The sequence below is a fragment of the Microtus pennsylvanicus genome, chromosome 4, assembly GCF_037038515.1.
Source record: "Microtus pennsylvanicus isolate mMicPen1 chromosome 4, mMicPen1.hap1, whole genome shotgun sequence".
NCBI lineage: Eukaryota > Metazoa > Chordata > Mammalia > Rodentia > Cricetidae > Microtus > Microtus pennsylvanicus.
The window spans coordinates 84,113,370-84,135,943 of NC_134582.1; the positions used below are offsets into that span (position 1 = coordinate 84,113,370).

The 22,574-nt window shown below is 42.5% G+C and overlaps 1 protein-coding gene across 1 annotated transcript in view; it reads right to left on the minus strand.

Annotated features, from left to right (window-relative positions):
* The window catches only part of Ptpdc1 (protein tyrosine phosphatase domain containing 1), a 57,797-nt gene that overhangs the window by 21,190 nt on the left and 14,033 nt on the right, over window positions 1-22,574 (minus strand). The window contains exon 2 of the mRNA XM_075969678.1: window positions 17,970-18,063. Within this exon, the coding sequence (XP_075825793.1) occupies window positions 17,970-18,054 (85 nt within the window). The 5' untranslated portion in view covers window positions 18,055-18,063. The remainder of the gene's footprint in view (window positions 1-17,969; window positions 18,064-22,574) is intronic.

Consider the following 22,574-nt stretch of genomic DNA (forward strand, 5'->3'; position numbering starts at 1 on the left):
CAAAGCACTTATTGTCCGCCTCCTCCCTCACTAATGTCAGGCTGTGCCCGCACTTTCTCTCCTGCGCTCTCTGCACAAATGGTATTTCAGGGGTGTGCGGACGGAAACATAAGTACTGCTATAGATCAGGCTCTAATCTATGCTGTTAAGTTTCCACCGTCATATCCCTGGCATCATGTACTTTTGTGAAATAAGACGGGGACAGAGAAGTCTAGTTCGACGTTTCAATTGCTACTTTATCTGTAGTATCATACAGAAACGGAAAAGGTCCCCCTACACACACACCAATTCAGAAAGCAGTTACTCTGCCTGGAAGAATGGCCTGAGAAATATTCTAGACAAAGCTCACTGGACCCTTAGAATGCTGCAGGGCAGATCCACAAGGGTTTTCAGGAGAGGGATACTGCAAGAGAGCAAGGAGGGACCTAAAAGCAGGAGGCCCTTTGAGCTGTGTGTTAGCTACTCTGGTGACAGAGCCTGAGAAGACTTCAGGTTGGCAGCACATGGAGAGTCCGAAAGAGACCAGCACGGGAAGCTCACTGTGGCCTCATGAAGACAGCAGCTGTGGATGGGGACATGCCAAGGGGTGGACTGCTGTGGCACCAATGTGGTGCTGGGAGTCCAGCTCAAGTGGCCAGCACATCTTTCCGCTGGCTCACACAGAACCCATGCACAGGTGGTAAGAGAAGCCTGCAAGCTCTGAGGCAGGCGCAGATATTTAAGGCAACAGGGAGGAGGTGCCAGTCAGTGAGTGCGTCCAGAAAATGGAGGTTGCACTGAAGGATGTCTACGGGCGGGGGGGGGGACCTCAAAAGTGGCTCTGCTCCTGACTGTACTAAAACCCCAAAGTCATCTGATGTGGGACTAAGAAAGGGATGGTTTAAGTGATTTCTGCTGTAAAATCCTGAGAACTGGGCTAACCTCAAACACAAAGAAAGCACACGGCTGAGCTGACTGGACATGTTAGTGCAGTAAGCCTGTGTCAGGGCCTAAGGGAGGGTGGCCTGGTGCAAAAACGGACTGGGTAGGCAAATGTAGCCCCCTTCCCCCACCTGCCTCCAAGGATACATCCTGCATCCACCTGGCAGACAAACTGGAACTGCACTCACCTCCCCACAAGAGACAGGCACCCGACCCTTTGCCTCTCTGCTCATTTGAAGGAATCCTCAAAAACTACACCTTGGCCAAGTGCTCAATTCACAGCCAATCCTCTTTGGAAAATAAACTTTAGGGATGGAGGCATGGCTCAGCAGTAAAAAGGACTGGCTGCTCTTCCAGAGGACCCAGGTTCAATTTTCAGTACCTACATAGTAACTCACAATCCAGGAGATCTGATGACCTCTTCTGGTATCCATGAGCACCAGGCATGCATGTAGTGCAAAGTCATACATGCAGGCAAAATAGCCAAAAACACAAAAAAATTAAGTAAGAATGTAAGTTTTATTTATATCATAGAGGGCTTTACAACTGGCATACAACCTTTAGTCTCCATCCAACATGCTAGCTTGGTTTCCTTCTCCAATATGTTCATGTATTTATGGGTTTTCTAGGTTTATTTGTTTTCTTACTTAGAGACTGTGTGTAGTCCTTCCTGACACAGAACTCATTATGGAGACCAGGCTGGACTGGAATGCACAAGGATTCCTCTGTCTGGCTCCAGACTACTGGAATTAAGCAGACCATCACTCCCAGCCTTTTAAGTATTTACAGCCCCAGTGCACATACATTTTTCCTGCTCTTTCCAATCAAGACAGGTACATCTTCCATTTTGGTTTCATCTTAAATTTGCATGTAATGAAGCACAATGACTATGAAAGCTCATTTAGCTAATACACCATAAAAAAATTCTCGAATCCCTTAGGTGTTGGACAATTAAGGCATTATCAACAGCTTATTTTAAAAATAAGATACTAAACTTTTGAAGACCAAGACGTTTATTTTGATATTTTGCTTTAGTAAACTTTTGGGGAAGATATGATTCATGAGTAAAATTAATATTCAAAGTGCAAAGTTTTATTTAGTTGAGTCTTTACATGTTTAAAAATCAACTATAAATTGACAGAAAGAGGGAACCTGTTCAGCAACTCCACTCAGGATTCAGGGATTGAGGCTGGATTGGAATGAACAGAACTAGGATTTTGTGTGTGTGTAGGTGTGTATGTACACACACACACATACAAACATAAGTAAGTACAAGCGTTGATACATAGTCGCTATGGTTATCCACATATCCATTCTTCAACTCTGACAGCCCAAGCAGTCCTTGTGGAAAGTAACAGGATAGTAATGAACACATATGACAAGCAGACATTGGTTTGCAAGTTCAATTTTTCTAGCAATAAGCACTACGGTTTGTTGACTGTAATCCTGATGAAATAGACAAACTTAGATTGAGAGAATTTAGCAGCATAACTTGCTGTCTTCTTCAGAAATAATGAGGTCATCAAAGTCAAGGAAATTTGGAGTGTGTCCTACCATGAAACATGTGAAAGAGACAGGACCCAGAGCTTGGCCCTTGGACTGCCAGCAACCCTTCTGGGGTAATCTGTGAAGCTCGAGTGAAGCTGGAGAGCGGAGGGGAGGCTGCGATAGCTCGGTCTAATTTGCTGATGTACGGAGTGGGGAGAATGTCTTTGTGAGGGTAATGGAGAGTCATGTCTGCAGTTCACACCCAAGTAATTCAAGAAAAACATCTTTATGCTACAACTCCCCCACCTCCCAAGTTTCAGACTGCTTCAAAATGAAAACAAATCTCTGAAAGATGCCAAACAATTAAAACTCAGGGTGTGTGTTATGTACTGCTCGGCAAAGAAGAGAACTGTAGAGCCTACTTCAAATGGGTCATCAGCGACCTCAGTCACAATTTCAGTGGACACCAGCGACAGACGGCAGAGCAGACCTGAGACTTGAACAAGCGACAGAGATAGCTGCTATCGTCAGCATCTGTCTGTGACAGGAAGAGAAGGGCCTCAGACAAATTATAGCGAGAGGTCTAGAAACCATCACATGCAGCAGGAATATGAGAAGTTCTGGAAGTTCAAGGAATGTTTGTTGTTTGTTCTGTTGTTGAGGATGAATTAGAATTAACGCTTATTGAGAAACAGATCCGACCCAGCATCAGCAAACATCCTGAACTAACAGCTCAACAGTGGCTGCTTTGTAGGAAGTGGGCCTGTCTCAGAAAGGAGAACAGAGCTGGGAAGTCAGCACCACAGCCACGCTCCTGGATGTGCTCCTGTGGACCTAAGAACGTGAGCAGGTAACCACCATTTCCCCTGAACATCTTAGGGGTTTGTCTAAAACCCTGAACATAAGGAGATGACCAGTCCTCGGAGAACCAGGCCTGGCACTGGATGCTTGGGATTTGAACCACCTACGGGAACAGCTAAAGAAGAAAAGGCCGTACTCACTTGGTAGCACTTACTCAGCTTGTTGCTCTCATTGTGCTTATCAAGAGAATATGTACTTTTGCATTCTGTATAAAATAGCTCATTTTACTGCTTATTACTCTTAAGCTTGGTTCTGCCTAGCTGCAAACAGGCAGCGGCCCCTTAGCTGAGGCCCCAGCACAGCAATTTCTCCACACTCTCATGCAGAGGCTGTGGGAGGAGCCCAGAGGCACGAGTGGTCCTGTACATTATATGTATCTAGTATTGCTTCCCTGAATTTTCTTGAAGCGGATCTTCTTTTTCTTTTTGGAGACTGGGTTTTCTTTGTGGAGCTCTGGCTGTCTTGGAACTTGTTTTGTTGACCAGGCTGGCCTCAAACTCACAGCGATCCACCTGTCTTTGCCTCCTGAGTACTGGGATTAAAAGTGTGTGTTACCACACCTGGCCTCAGGTTTTCTTTTTCTAATGCATGTTTGGAAGTAGAGAGAGGAATAAGACAGATACTGAGGGCAGTTTCCTGTAATTTTGAAGAAAATGAAAAAGGAAATGGAACATCTTTTCTGGGTGCTTATTTAGACCATGTATTGTCAGAGGAGGAAAAACAGGATAGCTGTTAGGGGTGAGTGAGATGCAACAGGCAGACTGGTTCTTGTGACTGTACACAATGAAGGAGAGGGACCCTCAAGGAGCAGGGCTTGTTATGTAAAAACCTCTTCATCTGTTGAGTGTCTGTGGAAAATATGGTTTTTCAAAAAATTACTCATACTAAAATATTTCCATATAGCTGGGCGGTGGTGGTGTACACCTTTAACCTCAGCATTTGGGAGGCAGAGGCCGATGAATCTCTGAGTTCAAGGCCAGCCTTTTCTACAGAGTAAGTTCCAGGACAGCCAGGGCTACACAGAATACCCATCTCAAGAACAAAAACTGAAATAGCTTTCTGATTCTGTTACGTAAAAACATGGCTTTTGGGTTAATGCTTGTATGTGGCATAAGGACGGCCAACATCATTCCTTTGCAGTGAATGAGCCTGTGTTTCTGTTACCCTTTGCTGAAAAGATGCCATTGCCCTGCTAAACAGTCTCAGTACACTTTTTGAAAATCATTTAAGGACTGGGGAGTGGCAGAGTATTTGCCTAACATACTTGAGGTCCTGGGTTTAATCCGCACCACACCAAGTAAAACAGACTGGGCGATGCTCAGCTGGTAAAGTACTTGCCACACCAAGCCTGATGGCGTGTCAGTTGGCCTCTGACCTCCATGTATGAATACACAGACACAAAGATAATCACACACAGCCGGGCGGTGGTGGCGCACGCCTTTAATCCCAGCACTTGGGAAGCAGAGGCAGGCGGATCTCTGTGAGTTCGAGACCAGCCTGGTCTACAAGAGCTAGTTCCAGGACAGGCTCCAAAACCACAGAGAAACCCTGTCTCGAAAAACCAAAAAAAAAAAAAAAAAAAAAGATAATCACACACGCCCCGCAGGGATTCTTTCTGAGCTCTTCATTCTATTACACTATATAGTTGTCTTTATTTTGATTAATGTAGCCTTGTATAAAAGATATAAAATTAGGAAATGACTATTTTTCATTATTTTTCAATATTATTTTGGAGGTCTTTGAGATTCTTCTTAAAATGTGGGTAGACTTTTCATTTCTATGCCTAGGGGATTTTAACAGGGATTGTGCTGAATCTGCAGGTCAGGTTAGATTGCGCTAGCATCTGACAATTCTGTCCTCTACTCATAAGCTCAGTCAGTCTTTTCTCTCCCCAGCGAGCATGCTGAGAGGACCAAGGCCAGACTGCCCCGCTCTACTTCATTCCTAGTGTCGGCCTATCTCAGGAAAGGCATCAAAGTCACACATGGGGAAGCAGTAAAATAAGCCAATCAAAATTCAGAAGAGCAGAAGTAGAGAAATGACAAAATATATACTGTGAAACTCAACAGCAGACATAAACCCAGAAATTAGAGAACTTGAAGACAGAAATTATATACATGGAAGAACAGAGAAAATAAGGAAATAGGAAAAATGAAGAAAGTCTTCATAAAATGCAGTCAGCAACATGTATACAAAGAATATACCAAGAAACTAAGAAAACTAGGAGAAGAGAAAAAAAAGAATGGAGAAATGATGGCTTCACACATCCCAGGTGCCACGACAGCGTGAATAAACACACAGCACACTGAAGGAGCTCAGCCACGGCTCCACATCCAGACAGGGTCTGTAAGACTTCTCAAGATAAACATTTTACTCCTCGCCTACAAGAAAATCCCCGATAAAACTAATACCTAATTTCTTACTAGAAACAATGGAGGCCTCAATTAGAGGGACACATATTCAAATTGCTGAAAATAAAACACTTAAGTTAAAAATCTTATAATATCATCTTTCACCTGGGCGGTGGTGATGCACGCCTTTAATCCCAGCACTTGGGAGGCAGAGGTAGGTGTGAGTTCGAGGCTAGCCTGGTCTACAAATGTGAGTTCCAGGGCAGCTAGGGCTGTTACACAGAGAAACCCTGTCTCAAAAAAAAAATCGTCTTTCAAAATGAAGTAGAAATATAGATAGTCTCAGATCAAGAGAAACAGAAGTTGTTGTGTGGCAGGCCCATTTAGGAGGGTTCAGACGAAGTTCTTTGTGTTGAAAGCATGTTACCCAAGCCAGTAATAAGAAGGGACACTGGTAAATTAAAGGTTAGTAAGACATAAAAGACATAGCACATCACATAGTATAAATGTTTGCTTCCCCCCCCCCTTTTTTTTGGTTAGTTTAAAAGGACTATATAAAACAACATGCATGTAATTGTATTTATTGTTGGTCATAAAACAGAGAAATGTGATTTATGTAACAAGCACGGAAGAACTTGAAGTGAGTGAAGACTTACAAGGAAAAAAATGAGAAAGAGCAAAAACAGAAGGAGAATTTAATAAACTGGAGTCCAGAGAACTCTTACAACAGATACAACTCAACAACACAAAGACCAACCCAGTTTCAAAATGGACCAAGAATCTGAATAGGCATTTCTCCCAGGAAGAGAAGACATTCAATATCATTAGCCAGTAGGAAAATGCAAATCAAAAACATTTATTTAGTGGCTATAATTCTTCAAAATGTTAAACATACAGCTACCATATGAACTGTTAATTACACTCCAAGGTTTGTGTTCAAGAACAATAAAAATTATACCCACAGAAAAATATGTACACAAATATTCATAACAACATTTATTCATAGAAGCCAAAGCAGAAACAACCCAGTGTCCTTCAACTCAAAAGGATTAATAAACTGTTCTATCCATGTAATAGAATATTACCCAGCAATAAAAAGGATCAAGTACTACTTTGCTTAAATGAGGTTGAAGACATTGCATTTAGTTATGCTAAAATAAAAAAATCCACTGGCAAATCTATAGGGGTAGAAAAGTAAGTGATTCCAGGGACCAGGGAGACAGCAGACTGGAAATCGGCTTCTGGTCACTACGAGATTCCTTTGTGGTCTGACCGAATGCTCTGGGTTAACACAGTGGTGCACACTGCCCAACCTTGTGCTTCCAATAACCTCCAATGCCTTCTTTACAATGGTGAAGTCTTGATATGTCAATTCTACAGAAATTATTCTTAATAGCAAGTGACATCACAAACAGATACAGAAATGATCAATAAATAGATGGAAAGATGTTTAACACTACCAGTCATTAGGAGAATGTTTATAAAAACAACAACGAAATATTTCTTCACACCTTCCAGGATGGCTATAATTGGACAGTCAGATAAGTTCCAAGTGTTTATGATAACAGACATACAGGAGCCCTCTCTCACTGCCATGGGAATTTAAGATTGAACAACCTCTCTGGAAACAGTCCAGCAGGTCCTTCTGTGAGTAAAGGAAGTGACCTTATAAACCAGGCTTTCCTCCTAGCTAGAAATCCAAGTAAGTGAAGACAGTCTACACACAGCTCTGTACAATCAGTACTCAGAACAGCCAAAGCATGCAGCAACCCAAACATTTATCATCTGGTACATTTAAAATACAGTTATTGTCTATGCAACTGGAGAGCATACGTACTGACACACGCAAAACAAATGAACTCTGAAAACTATCAAGTCAAGTGATATTAGTAAATCACTAGACCACACATTGTATGATTCTGTTTAAAACAAAATGTTCAAAAAGAGGAGATGTGTGGAAACAGAAAGTTGACTAGTAGTTCTTAGGGTTGCTAAGGAGAAAGAGAAAGCGGTGGAGGGGGTGATGACTGCTATAGTTTCTTTTACTCCAGTTTCAGAGGGAACAAACAGAAAGCTGCTTATCCCCCCAACATCCTGATCCTGCAGAAAAGGACTCAACCCCACCAGGTGTATCAGAAGGACAAAGGAGAGCAAATCTACCAGAGTAGCACAGAGGATTCATCAGAGAGCTAGTGTGCTGCATCCTGTTTGAAAGAAGGATACGGCACTTTGAGTTGCCTGCTGGGGTTAAAGTGATAGGCTGGATAGAGATGTTTTCCCATCCTTATCAAGCACAAGCAGACAATGCGGCAATTCTTCTGGCAAGCAGTGCCTTGCGGTCTACACTCATTTCGCTGCAGCAAGTCCTGATGGGAGCCTGATGCACAGCTAGTCAATAACAGGCTTGCCATCCCCTCCTTATCACCAGTTCCTCAGCCGAGCCTCTATCTTCACCCAGATCAAGGAGACTAAAGAAAGCAGTGCAAATTATGATTGGTAAGTACTCTACTTTGCCCAAACTTTGGTCTTGGTGAGGCGTAGTAGGGAGACAAACCTATACATTCTCCTGGTAGAAACAAGACTGAACAATGAAGTATGAAGCAGGGCTGGACTAGTTCACACTGTTGTCTCCAGTGTGAGCGGAGCCCATGGAACCTGAGCCTCCTCCACCTTAACTTTCCGTCAATGAGAAGAAAGGTGTGATAGAAACTGGTCTACACTCCCTTTCCTATCACCTGGTGCTAGTGGGGCCCAGGGGGGAGCTGAGCCCTCAGTTCTACTTGGCATCCATTAGAAAAGAAGGGTGGAAGGTGAGAAAGTGACTCACAAGGCACAGCAGGGAAATGAGGTTCAACCACAACTCAACAAAGCATGAGTCACCTCCCATCTACCCTAGATGGCAGTGGGGCCAGACCATGACTTCATTTCTCAAGGAGCTAATCTTACAGGATTCAAAGGCAACCTGACCATGCAAGGCACTGCCCACTTCTACCATGAAGGTGTCAACAGAGCAGAGGAAAGCTGCACTTCCACCCCACCCACATGCCATGGGAGGCCGAGCAGATACCTCTCATAGTAAGCTGTATCTGACTGTCCATACGGAGACTGCTGAAAAGTAAGAAAAAACAAAAAGCAGGGTCCAAAAATCCGTAACAAATCATTTGTCACACCAAGAATTAAGAAAATCACAACTTGAATGAGAGGAAATGATCAACAGATATACAACATTGAAATTATTCAATAAGAGCTATAATTATAACATGCCTTGGCATTAATTTTTTAAAGAACTGGAAGCTTTGAATGTTCTCTCAACAAAAAAGGAATTGAACTAGAAATCACTAACAGAAAGACAACAGGAAAAACTTCTAAAGACTTAGAAATTAAATATAAAAGCTATAAATTAATTTATGGATTAAAGAGAATGTCTCAAAGGAAATTACATAACACAGAATTGAATCAAAATGAAAATGGAACATACTGAATTACATGGGACAGTAATAAAGGAAATTTATTCCACTTTAAAGAAGAACGATCTCAATCAATCCAACCACAGTCACAAGAAAGGTATGAGAAACAAAAACACAGAGCAAGCATTGGAAGGGTAAGAACAAGGGCAGAAATTAAAAACAAACAAACAAACTTTAAAACAGGAAAACGGTGGCAGCTTTCTACTGGCTTTATGGAAAAATTGATTGACGTAACTGATAAACTTCTGGAGAAGCTGACACACACAAATGGATGAGCTATCACTTTAACCTGGTACCTGTCCATGTGTCCAACCTTCTGACACTGTGACATAACGTTATATACAAACGCTCCAGATAAAATCACTTCAGTATAAACTTCTTTAAAAATGTAGGATTCTATGTGTTGAAAGATTTAAAATTCTGATAAAAATAATATTAACTCAATGTAGAGACATTATGCTTATGTACTGAATCAGTATAGTAAAGATGGCAATCTCCTTGATTTCATTTATATAATTTAATTCTTAACAAACTCCTGCCAGTTTTGTTGTTGTTGTTGTTGTTGTTGACATATACAAGCTTACTTAAAATTTACTGGGAGTCACAGGTCATAGCTACAACAATATTTAAAAAGAAAATTAAGAGGAAAGAGTCCTCTGTAGTGATCATAGCAGGACGGCTCTGCTTAGAGGTGAGACAGACAGATCAATAGACAGAAAAGAGAGACGACGCACACACAAACCAGGGCATGAGGAACTAGAGCTGTGGTTACAGGAAATGAGCACGTGACAAGCGCAGTATAAGGGCCAAGGGGAGGTGCCATGTTTTCAACACTTGGTCTGCAGCTGGTGGCCATATCTTGGGAGGTTGTGAAAATGCTGGAAGGCTGGCCCATCTGGAGGAAGCAGGTCCTTCAGCTGTGCCTCTGTAATACTGGGCTCTTAGTCTGCTCTTCCTTCCTCTGCCTTCTGGTGCAGTAAGAGAAGAACAGCTCTCCTCTGCCACACATTCGCCCCATGCAATGTTCTGTCCAAGTACCTGGGACCAAGCCACCATGAACAGAATCCTCTGAAACCATCAATTAAAATGAACCATTCTTCCCTTAAGCTGTTTTCTTTTAAGCTAACAAATGAGTTAGGAAGGGGATAAAAGACATCACAGACTTAAGCAAAGGAGAATGTACATGTGACAGAGAAGCACAGAAATGATAGGTACAGTCATTAGCCAAGATGGATTAGTTTCCCTCGGTTCTTTACTGGCCCAAAGCTAAATGCAATTTGCAATAGAGAAATACAAATCAAGAGGAACTGGAGCTATAGTCCAGTGAGAAATGCTCACATAGCATGCACAAGAGCCTACATTTGTTCCCCAACACCGTGAAAACAAAATACCACAAAGAAATGTCATTCCCCACTGGCTAGAACAGCTAAATAATGACAATACCTAAAACTGATGAAGAAACAGAACTTGGACTCTTATACATTGCTAAAAAAAAAAAAAAAAGTAAAATGGGGCCCCCAAGATAACTCAGTGCATAAAGACAGTCATTGCCATGCCTGACAAACTGAGTACCATCCTGGGACCACAGAACAGGAAGAAAGAACTGACTTAAGCATGTTGTCCTCTGATCTCCACACATGTGCATTGGCATGATGCACATACATGCACATACATATACATACAAAGCAAATAATTGTCAAATATATTAAGCACTTTTGATTGAGAGGAATCAGAGGGAGAAATGGAGAGCATGACCAAAATACATTGTATGCATAAATGAAATCCCCAAAGAACAAAAATATTATAAACCATAATAATTTATTTAGAAGAAAGTAAAATGGGGTCTGGGGTACTTGTGGTGCAAACATGAGGAACTTAGTTAAAAGCCACAGAACCTAAAAGCCTATAACCCAGCAGTGTGATGGGGGTAAGTGGCAGAGAGAGGAAGCTTTCTGGGGCTTGCTCCTCATCAGCCTAGCTCCATTTTCAGTAAGATATTAGACCTCGGGGGAATAAGGCAGAATGATAGTGCAGGACCCCTGGCTTCCTCCTGTGGCCTCTGTGTGCACCAGCACACACATGTGCATACATCACACACATCATATTCATATACATATGCATGTACACACAGTTTTAAAAAGTAAAATAATATAGCCATTTTGGAAAAAGTTTACTAATTACATATAAAATTAAAATAGAACTATCAGATGGCCTAAGAGGGAAGTTCTTCAAGCATTTATCTCACAGTAATAGAGACTCATCTTCACACAAAGCTTACACATGTATATTCAGAGCAGCTTTGTTTATAATAGCCCAAAACTGAAACAACCTTTTTGGAAGTCAATGAATAAACACACTATGGCATGTTTCAGAAATAAAAAGGAATATACTACTATAATACACATGGCCTGGATGAAACTCAAGGGAGCTGTGCTAGATGAAAAAAAGTATCACAGAATGTAGCCTTCATTTTGATAACTTCTCCCAGATGGCAGAGTTATAGAAACAGGAAAATAAGCTGTCGCCAGAAGTCTTGGGAAGTACATGGAGACGTCACCTTGTAGATGAACTGCTCAGCACCTGGTAGCAAGGCCAGAACCCTGACCAATAGTGCCATGATGCCACTATTAAAGGAAACTAGTTCTGTTGTGTGTGGATATACAAATCTTAACATCTCAATTTAAAATATATCATCAAAGAGAAAATCTACTAGGTAGACCTAAACAAGAGTTATCCAGCAGAGTTCAGACCCACAGTAGGGAAAATTATGACCTGAGGGGTTATAGCCCTGTGTAGGAAAATCAGCTGAGACGGGTGGTGTGGGCAGGGCTGGGAGACTTAGAAAAGAAGGAATAAGCAAGCACAGTGAGGATAAGAGCAGGTTTCTCATTCTTGGAGAAGTGAATTACAAAAATGGGAAAAAACTAGAATGATAGCATATATTAGATTGGACATGAAGGCAACAATGCCAAGTTTATATATAAACATATATATTACATATATATAGTTATATATATATACACACACATATACATAGAGCAAATTAAATATGATATAAAATTGGTATGTGTACTGTGATTTTGAGTGTATGTGTTCCTTAACTTTGCCTGAAGTGGTTTGGGAACTCGACATGGGGCAACTGCAGTGGGCAGACCCAGATTTTGGGGGGGGCGGATTTATTTTGTTTTAAATTATGTGTGTGTGTGTGTGTGTGTGTGTGTGTGTGCACATGTAAGTGCAAGTGCCTACAGAGGCCATAAGAGGGCATCAGATCCCTTTGAGCTGGAGTTACAGGTCATTAAAAACCTATTGATGTGGCTTCTGGGAACTCAATTCATGTCCTCTGGAAGAGTATCAAGTGCTTTTAACTGATGAGCTATCTCTCCCACCCCAGATTTGGGTTTTTAAAAAGGGCCATTACCCACTAAAATGAAGTAGGACTTCTTGGAGAAATATCAGCTTTCAAAGATAGAGCAGAAATGGAGGAAAACGAGCTAGTGTCTCAGGAATGGCAGAGAATATAGAAAAGCTGAAACATCAAGACAAACAGGACCAGATTCTAATGAACAAAATACGAATCCACACTGAAATAACTGAGCACACAAAGAAGCGAAGATTGTTCCTTACGTAGAATACCCTTCACAAACAGTCATCTATCACAGTAATGACTCAGGGAGAAACACCAGTAGGTGCTGTAACACTACTGAGTCAAAGGTGATAGGAACAGGACATTACACGACTTCAAAGCGTCTTTCTATGAAATATTAACTATGAATGGAGTGACAATAATTTATACTGGGTAAATCTTGGCAGATACCAGTTTACTGATATGATCAAACTTAAAACTCCCAGTGATAGAACAAAATGACATCTTGGGTGACCTGATTATATTAGTTATATAACAAAACTGGTTATATTAGTACAAAACAAAACTACAACTTCAGAGGTACCATTAATAGAGAGCAGACATTCCAGACCTGGATGCATGATACAAAATAATTTAGCCATGATAGTAAACAAATAAGGTCATTAGAAAAGGCCTAAGGTCTTTGAAAGAGACTTAAAATCATTACAAGGCCAGAATATTATGGAGAATGCCTGTAATCAAGCACTTGAGAGATTGAGGCAGGAGGGTCAACATGAGTTTTAAGGGCAACTTGAGAAACAGAGAGTTTGAGACAAGCCAGGGCTACATGGCAAGACCTTGTCTCAAGGGGGGGAAAAAAGGAAGAAAAAAAAAGACCTTTTGCTATTAAAGGTATTAAAGGATATTATAGGAACCGCTGACAAAACTTGAATGGAATCTATAGGTGAACAGAAGACTGTGTGTATGCATATATCTCACGTGAGTGTGTGTATCTGTCTGTTTGTTCATGCGATATAGGCTGGAGGACCACCTCAAGTGTCATTCTTAGGCCTGTCATCTACCTCCCTGGCCTGAAACTCACCATTTAAGCTAAGCTAGGCTTAGGTAGCCAGTCAACGAGAGCCAGGATGTCCCTGCCTCTTCCTCTCTGGTGCTGGAACTACAACTCTGAATCACTACATCTGGCTTTTTTTCTTTTAAACTTGGGAACTGGAGATTGAATTCAGGTCCTCAATGCTTGCACGGCAGTACTCTACCAACAGAGCCATCCCCCCAGCCTCTTCGTATATGCTTTTCATCCAACTTCTAAGACTCACATAGTTCTTTTGTTTTTCAAAGCATCACAAGAAGGAAGAATATGGAAATCTAAAGGAGGACTATTGCACTATTCATGTAATATTCTAGTCAATTAAAAACTCATTCTGATTTGTCTCTGTAGTATTCATAAGAATAAGAAATATCTAATAGACACAATAGGCAAAATTGTAGCAAACTCTATAAAGTCAAAACCCCAATTTCCTTAACCAATAGACTATTAATAAAAATACATGAGTGAAATTCAAGATTAAAACAGATTTAATATGCCTAACAAAGTGATAACATAGTGACACCTTTTGGATCCTGATACAAATGATACATAAATACATTTATGAGACATAGGTATGAGATAGTGAGAATTCTGAACACTATTTAGAAAGCTGATGATATCATGAGTTAGAATTTTCCTTATGGCAGTGTGGTATTCACTAAGGGATACGCACCCACTGTGAGTGCAGAGGAAGTGGGTGACACAGCTGTCAGCTGGGAACTGTAACTGTGCATGTGAGGGGTGACATGGGGATGTGAACTCCTCTTACTCTTTGTACTTCTGTGATTTAGGAGTTCTCCCTAATGAGAGTGGCACTGTTCAGAATTGTTGTTTATAAGTGGTACAACCAAGACTTAAATCTAGGTTTGTCTCATCAGAAAGCTAGTTTTTTTCCCCTCTAAATGTTAAGTTTGTTTGTTTTTTTATTTTATTTATTAATTTATTTATTTAGTTTTTGGTTTTTCAAGACAGGGTTTCTCTGTAGTTTTTTGAAGCTTGTCCTGGAACTCACTCTGTAGACCAGGCTGGCCTTGAACTCACAGAAATCTGCCTGCCTCTGTCTCCTGAGTACTGGGATTAAAGGCGTGAATCACCACTGCCTGTCAAAAATTAAGTATTTTATTCATGTACCTTGACATTAAATTTTCTAATGATTCATTAGTCAACATTCAAAAAACTATTCTCCACCCTAAAATATAATAAAGTATAACTGACTACCTTTAATGAGATGCAATTTTTAAAAGTTAGATATTAAGTACATTTTTCTGGATTTCTTCCTAATTAAAAATTAGCTGTACTTTTATGAGAAAAATATTAATAAATTATTCAATTAAAACATTTGAAAAGCTAAAAAAAAATCAGCTTCTTTACTGATCAAAATGGTCTCCCTCCCTGGGGCATTCGGGAAAGTGCAGAGGGTTCAGGTGTCCCTGAAACCTGGATGACTGGATTCAGTAGGTGGAGCCCTACTTTTCTCCGTGTAATGAGTTTACCCTATCAAAGCTAACAGAACCCCTCCAGAAAAGAAATCCACTAGAAGGTAACTGTGAGAAAGAAAGGAAGGAAGGAAGGGAGGAAGGAGGGAAGGAAGGAGGGAAGGAGGGAAGGAAGGAGGGAAGGAAGGAGGGAAGGAGGGAAGGAGGGAAGGAAGGAAGGAGGGAAGGAAGGAAGGAAGGAAGGAGGGAAGGAAGGAGGGAAGGAAGGGAGGAAGGAGGGAAGGAAGGAGGGAAGGAAGGGAGGAAGGAGGGAAGGAAGGAGGGAAGGAGGGAAGGAAGGAGGGAAGGAAGGAGGGAAGGAGGGAAGGAAGGAGGGAAGGAAGGAGGGAAGGAAGGGAGGAAGGAGGGAAGGAAGGAGGGAAGGAAGGAGGGAAGGAGGGAAGGAAGGAAGGAAGGAGGGAAGGAAGGAGGGAAGGAGGGGAGGAAGGAGGGAAGGAAGGAAGGAAGGAAGGAGGGAAGGAAGGAAGGAAGGAGGGAAGGAGGGAAGGAAGGAAGGAAGGAGGGAAGGAAGGAGGGAAGGAGGGGAGGAAGGAGGGAAGGAAGGAAGGAAGGAAGGAGGGAAGGAAGGAAGGAAGGAGGGAAGGAAGGAAGGAAGGAAGGAGGGAAGGAAGTAGGGAAGGAAGGGAGGAAGGAGGGAAGGAAGGAAGGAAGGAAGGAGGGAAGGAAGGAAGGAAAGAGGGAAGGAAGGAAGGAAGGAAGGAGGGAAGGAAGGAGGGAAGGAAGGGAGGAAGGAGGGAAGGAAGGAGGGAAGGAAGGGAGGAAGGAGGGAAGGAAGGAGGGAAGGAGGGAAGGAAGGAAGGAAGGAGGGAAGGAAGGAGGGAAGGAGGGAAGGAAGGGAGGAAGGAGGGAAGGAAGGAGGGAAGGAAGGGAGGAAGGAGGGAAGGAAGGAAGGAAGGAGGGAAGGAAGGAAGGAGGGAAGGAAGGAAGGAAGGAAGGAAGGAAGGAGGGAAGGAAGGAGGGAAGGAAGGGAGGAAGGAGGGAAGGAAGGATGGAAGGAGGGAAGGAAGGAAGGAGGGAAGGAAGGAAGGAGGGAAGGAGGGAAGGAAGGAGGGAAGGAAGGAGGGAAGGAAGGAGGGAAGGAGGGAAGGAAGGAGGGAAGGAAGGAAGGAGGGAAGGAAGGAAGGAAGGAAGGAGGGAAGGAAGGAAGGAGGGAAGGAGGGAAGGAAGGAGGGAAGGAAGGAGGGAAGGAAGGAGGGAAGGAGGGAAGGAAGGAGGGAAGGAAGGAAGGAGGGAAGGAAGGAAGGAGGGAAGGAGGGAAGGAAGGAGGGAAGGAAGGAGGGAAGGAAGGAAGGAGGGAAGGAAGGAAGGAGGGAAGGAAGGAAAGAGGGAAGGAAGGAGGGAAGGAAGGAAAGAGGGAAGGAAGGAAGGAGGCTTGTGTGACTGTTCCATTTGCTGCCTGAGGTGATGTGGAGGGGACATGGCATAGACACTGTCACTGCGTTCGCTGTTGTCACTAAAGGGCCAAGGAAATTGGCAGAGAAGAGGACTGGCACAGACAGTGTCCACAAACGGCAGTGACCAGGGTTAGCTCCTCTAAAGCCAGACACAGCGGACAGATGGAGGACCTACAAGGCTTTGGGCTTTAGCCATGGGAAACACTGTTTCTCTCGATGTGAGAGAGGGCCCTCCTAGGATGGACAGATAACTGAGAGCTGACTGTTCCCAGCAAGCACTGAAGGCAACAGCTGCAGCCAGAGCTTCCTCCTTTACTTTCCTTTCATCTCAGCCACACTGTGAGAAGAAATCCTGCAAAGTCCACTATTCAACAGCATAAAAATGAACTTTTACGGTTAGAATATCCTGCAAGATATTGCCAAGAAAATGCTCAACATTTCTTCTGGCTACCACTTGTGATGGCATCAAGGCCCACATTGTGGCTGAAATCTTAAATGCCCCTCACAGGCTCCTATGCTCAAAACTTGGTCATCAGTCTGTGATGCTACTGAAGGCCAGTAGAACCTTTAAGAGGTGGGTGCTAGTGAGGTCAGTCACTGTGAGCATGCCTGTAACAGAAATACTGGGACTCTGACCTCTCCTGTCTTTGTTCCCAACCCAGTAAGCAGCTTCCTCTGCCATATATTTCTGTCACGATGTTTGACCTCATACAGGCTCAAATGGAATAGGCCAGCTGGCCATGGACTGAAACCTTTGTAACCATGAGCCAAATAACCATTTTCTCTTTTGAATTAATTATAATTTTATTAATATAATATTTATTTATGTTCCATGGGTACAGAAGTATGGAGCTCAAATTTGCAGGAGTTGGTTCTGGGGTCAAATTGAGGTACTCAGGCCTGGTGGCAAGTGCCTTTACCTAGGGAGCCATCATCCCACTGACCCCCAAACTGATTTTTTTCTGGGTATTTTGCCACAGTGGTGGAAAGCTGCCTAGCACAACTGACAAGGCCAGAGTGGAATCACGTCATCCATTTCCTGCCTCAGACCTGCAGACGGACGAGAGGCAGGTACAGCAATAGGAATGTAGGTTTTGGCTTTCTCGCCTGGGCAGCACAGGGAAATGCACACAAAAGCCCTGGCAGAGCGGGCCTGAGCAGAGCAGGCCTGAGCAGAGCGGGCCTGAGCACTGCTGAATGCCTTGCAAGTGGCTCTTGCGTGCACTGAGGGAGAAGAAACAAACGGCTGGCTCGCAGTAGGCATTTGAGGTTAGGAACAAACGTGCAACCTCGGTTTAAGATAACAATTGGCAGACACGCACTGCTTCTAACATCTCTACTTCAAAAGGCCAAGAGCATTGTCCAGGGTTTGTAAAGGAACTCTACCAGGCCAAACAGGAAGAAAAGGTCACGGAAAACACCTGGACCTGGGCTTCAAGTGAAGAATAGAGCTTTTTCTTTCAGATACTTTCACATAATTACTTTTATTAAGCATTAATTTCCACAGAGACACAAAGTACACTAAAGAGATTATTACCATCCATGTTTGCAGCGGCATGCCCACTGTTATTCACCAAAGTGGAATATGGCTTTTCATTCTGTGGCAAGACTCCTGCAGCCATAGTTGTCTGCTGGAAAATGGAAAAAAAAAAAGATTATTGCTGAACTAATCAAATTTTTTTCAAAAAAGATTATTGCTAAACTAATCATGTCAGACACCTGCTGCCCGATGTGGCAGCCATTAACTATGTGGCCCTTTCTTCTTTTCTTCCTTCTCTGTGTGACTGAACTCAGTACTCCACTACAGACCCGCATCCCCAGATGCACTATTTGAAAACTTAGTACAAAGAAGGGTAAACTAAAGTTGGGTGGTGGTGCACACATTTAATTCCAGTACTGGGGAGGCAGAGGCAAGCAGATCTCTGTGAGTTTGAAGCCAGTCTGAGTTCTGGAATTCTGTAAGTTCCAGGACAGCCAGGGGTATGTAGACCCTGACTCAAAAAAAAAAAAAAAGGCTAGTGTAATAACTTTTTCTAGCCAAGGTTGTCCTCTGCCCTCCCCATGTGCCCTGACATGCACACGTCTGCACGCTCAGAGCACACACATCACACAGATACCAAAACAACTAAAACAGACCTAGATACTGGTATCGTACAGAAATTCTTACATTTCTGTTTACAATTGTTATGTTAAACTGCTGAAAGCTTTTCTTTGTCACAATTAGACTTAATGTTTTATGTTCCTGAATTTATACTGAAAATTCACACAAAAATGAAAATGCAAAACTGCCCATATCTGATTTCTGTGCCCAATTTTTTTACTCACAGTCACACACTTGGGTACATTTTGATTCCTTGGGAAGAGAAAATATTCTAGCAGGAAGAAGGGGGTGTTCTTGTTTTTTAGAATGCAATTATTTTCCATCATAGTGACTTCTTAAGCACAATCTCCATTCTCCATATATTCAGGGTGCTGGTTACATGTCTCTGGTGTCATCGCAATTACATGTGTGGTGTCGAAAAGACCCAACCACAAAAGGGAGGCCAGAGAGGAGGATCTCAAATTTGAGACTATCAAGTGAGGCACTATCTCAAAATGAGCAAAAATCCCCAACCAACCAACCAACACGCTTGCCTGCTGTACAGCACTACCAGCTGAGCTCTGGCAGCGCACAGCTCTTTTGATACAGGGGATCAAGGCTGGGGATACAGTTTGGTGTCAGTGCACTAGCCTAGCATGCTGGAGGCTGGGTTCAACCCCCCTCACTGCAAAAAGCCTCCATCAGAACAAAACAAATAGTGTACAAGAATAGAAAGCCTGTCTAATTATAGAAGTTATATTGTCAATTCTCACAGGTCTGAGCTATGTAATAATAAGTCAATGTGAGAAACAGAGTATACGGCCTTCAATGTCTGACAACAGAAAGTCAGTTCTGCTTGTATCTGCTAAGCCTACACAGTACACCACGCAGAATCCTTTCTCAACTGTGGTTGTCAATCTGCCCTTACCTGGGAATCTGGTGCCTGAGTTTCACTGCTTTAGAAATTTAAGCTTTCCTCGCCGCCCAAACACCTGTAATCTTCCTCCTTGTTTTCCCTTTTTGAGTCCCTTCTCATCCACCTTCCTCAAAGAAATCCTGGTTAGTTTTCCGGCTGCTCTTGACTTTTTCTTATTAAAGAATTTATTATTCCTAAAAAGGAACTTTTCTTTGAAATGTTTGTTGGGGCTGCCCCTTCTAGGCCTTGACTTTGGGCTAGTTTAGATGTACTGCTAAGGCTAACCTTTTCTATAGTTTTGCCCTAGGTGTCCAGAGGCCTTCCCATTCTAGCTGACAGAGCAGAACTACTTGGGGCAAGTTCCCCGACTTGTATTTTCCTGGTCTCAGATGGTTTATACAGATCAGTACTCACCAAACTGCAGTTCAGCAAAGCTGAAGACCTTCTCAGGTGGGGTGTCCCTCCCCTCTCTGGGAGACCTTAACTATGCAAATCCTAGCTACTTTGGCTCCACTGAGTTCAGCCCTCTATGTATCTCTGGGAAGGCCTGGTCCCTCTCTAAGCCCAAGTCTGGAACTGTCCCCAGAGAGGCAGCTGGTGCAACCTTAAAGTCACCGTGTTTACATCTCTAAGAGACCAAAGCCATGGGCTGCCTGCTTTCCAATAATTTTTTATAAGGTTGTCTAATGTTTTAGTTAAGAATACCCCTCTGCCTTATTTATGTGTTAGGAGCAGAAGTCTCTCCACTCATCTCTGAAACTCAAATCTGAGATCTCTGAAATATTATCTACTGTATGCTTCTTTGCATAGAAACACAGTATAGTTATGCATAATTGCTGATCAAAAATATCAAGATTTAAATATATTGTCGAGTCAGAGTTCTGTGTTTAAATCTTAGTTATTCAATTGCCATCTATATGAACTGGTCTGAGCTTTGATTTCTGTTGCAGAATGATTATATGTGTACTTTCAGAGGTTGTAAGGAAGAGAAAGACTGTGTATGCGTGCATGTGTAAACGTGTCTAAAGCAATGCCTGACACAAAGGAGATGCTTGGTATTTCACTTTGCAAATCAATACTGTAATTTTTTCCATTCCCTTCCAAGGCTATCGTCATTTTGCTCCTTCCTTAAAATAGTTTGTCAGCGACTCTCAGCATTACCTGTCTAATTGTCATGCTAATAGTGAAGCTGAGCTTCCAAGAAGTCTTAAGAACACGCCAGCTCCATTCACAACTCACCTACTCGTGTGCCTAGCTGCAGGACAAGGAGAGTTTCGATTTTAATCCTGACATTTCACTCTTATGTAACTTCCTGACTCAATGACAAGGGTTTTGCTCACTCTGTACCACAGTTCTTTCATCCCTAACCCGTCCCCCAGATGACTCAACTGTTGGAATTAGTCACACATTTCACTAATTAGTACCTACTACTTAAAACTTGAGTACAGCACCGAACTATTACTCACACGGTCACAACAGTCAGGAAGTAATGTTCTACTTCATAATCAGTTCACTTCACAGAGACCAGGCTGGGAGACACTCAAGAACCTCAGCTCTCTCTTCTGTGCTGTAGAGGCAACGGTGTTTTGCATATTTCTTCGAGAGACTTTGCATCGAGAAAGTGCTCTAACCTTTCCTTCATGCTTCCAGCTCAAGCACTCCACTTGAGAATGCATCAGGATGGCCCTGGGTACCCGAGGAAGGGCAGATCCCTCCTTGTCCCCACTTCCAAGGTGTCTGAGTTCTGGAGGAGCACAATTACTAATTTATACTCTTGTTCTGATGTGTGAGGTCTGTGTTCACTCTTATGGGCTACACTGTCAGTCAGTATGGTAAGATTCTAGACAATAATCACAGATGCTCAAGAATGTAAATGAATTTATCCAGGCCACATAAATATTATGGTGCTCAAATGGAAGTGATGGAGGAGGTTCATCTGTCTATTTGTTACTTTCGTTAGTTAATAAAGAAACTGCCTTGGCTTTTTGATAGGGCAGGATTTAGACAGGTGGAGTAGACAGAACAGCTGGGGACCCAAGATTCAAACATCTGAGTCTATGCAGGACATTCTCATTCAAACCATCATAGTCCACTCCCTGCTCCACCCCCTAGGTTGCTGGCCATATCATAACTTAAAATATATTTAGTCCAACATCAAAAGTCCCCATAATCTTTCATAGTTTCAACACTGCTTAATATCTAAGTCTAAAGTCTCTTCCAAGACCCAAGGCAACTCCTAATTGTAACTCCCATAGAGCTGACAGTGACCTTGAACTCCTGACCCTCTAGCTTCATCTCCCAAGTACTAGTATCACAAGCATATGCTATCATGCCTAGCATGTCACTCTATTTCCAAAAACCCTTCACACAGCCCACCTTAAAATTTAAATCATCCCAAATTACAATATTTCTCAATAGGATCATGGCAAAAATACTCTAGAATACTAATAATTTATCCTTTTTATTTTCTGTTTTTCCTCTTCTATAATGTAAACTCATAGAAATACATTTTCTGAGGAGGATCTGCTTTGCCAACATCCGAATTTCTAGAACCTACGCTGGAACCTAGCACATAACAAGGACTCAGGATTAGGTGAGTGCACAGTGAACATCAACCACTATTTGAATCTCCATTTTCCATCTATAAATCAGGAACTGTAACCATGCCTTACTTGTCTCAGTGACCCTGAAAGCATATAATTGTGTGGCAGAACAATACAAATACAAGATGTTTTATGATGCTTTCCTGAACATATTCAAGTTTCTAATTTCTTGTAAATCTTTCATCTGACAAATTTGTGTTCTAATTCCTCAAGGGACTGGATCTGCTTTCCTCTCAGCTTCAGCCCATATTTCCTCCTTGCTAGGATACCCCCCTAAATGCCAATTACATATTTTACTCAGGGCTGAGTAAAGGTTTACCTAGGTCTGGGTAGGCTCAGGCACTATGAAAACAGCCCTATCTACAGTCCTCAGAGAGGGGGCTGAAGGCCATCTTAAAAAGACAATCTGTCTAGCAGTTTACTACTAACTTCACTGGCTTCTGTGATCTCACACTTTAACTACACCTTAGGGAAGACTGCAAGGCTCCCAGGCGGCAAGTCACAGCACAGAAAAATAACACTCCAGGAACCCTATTTCACCCT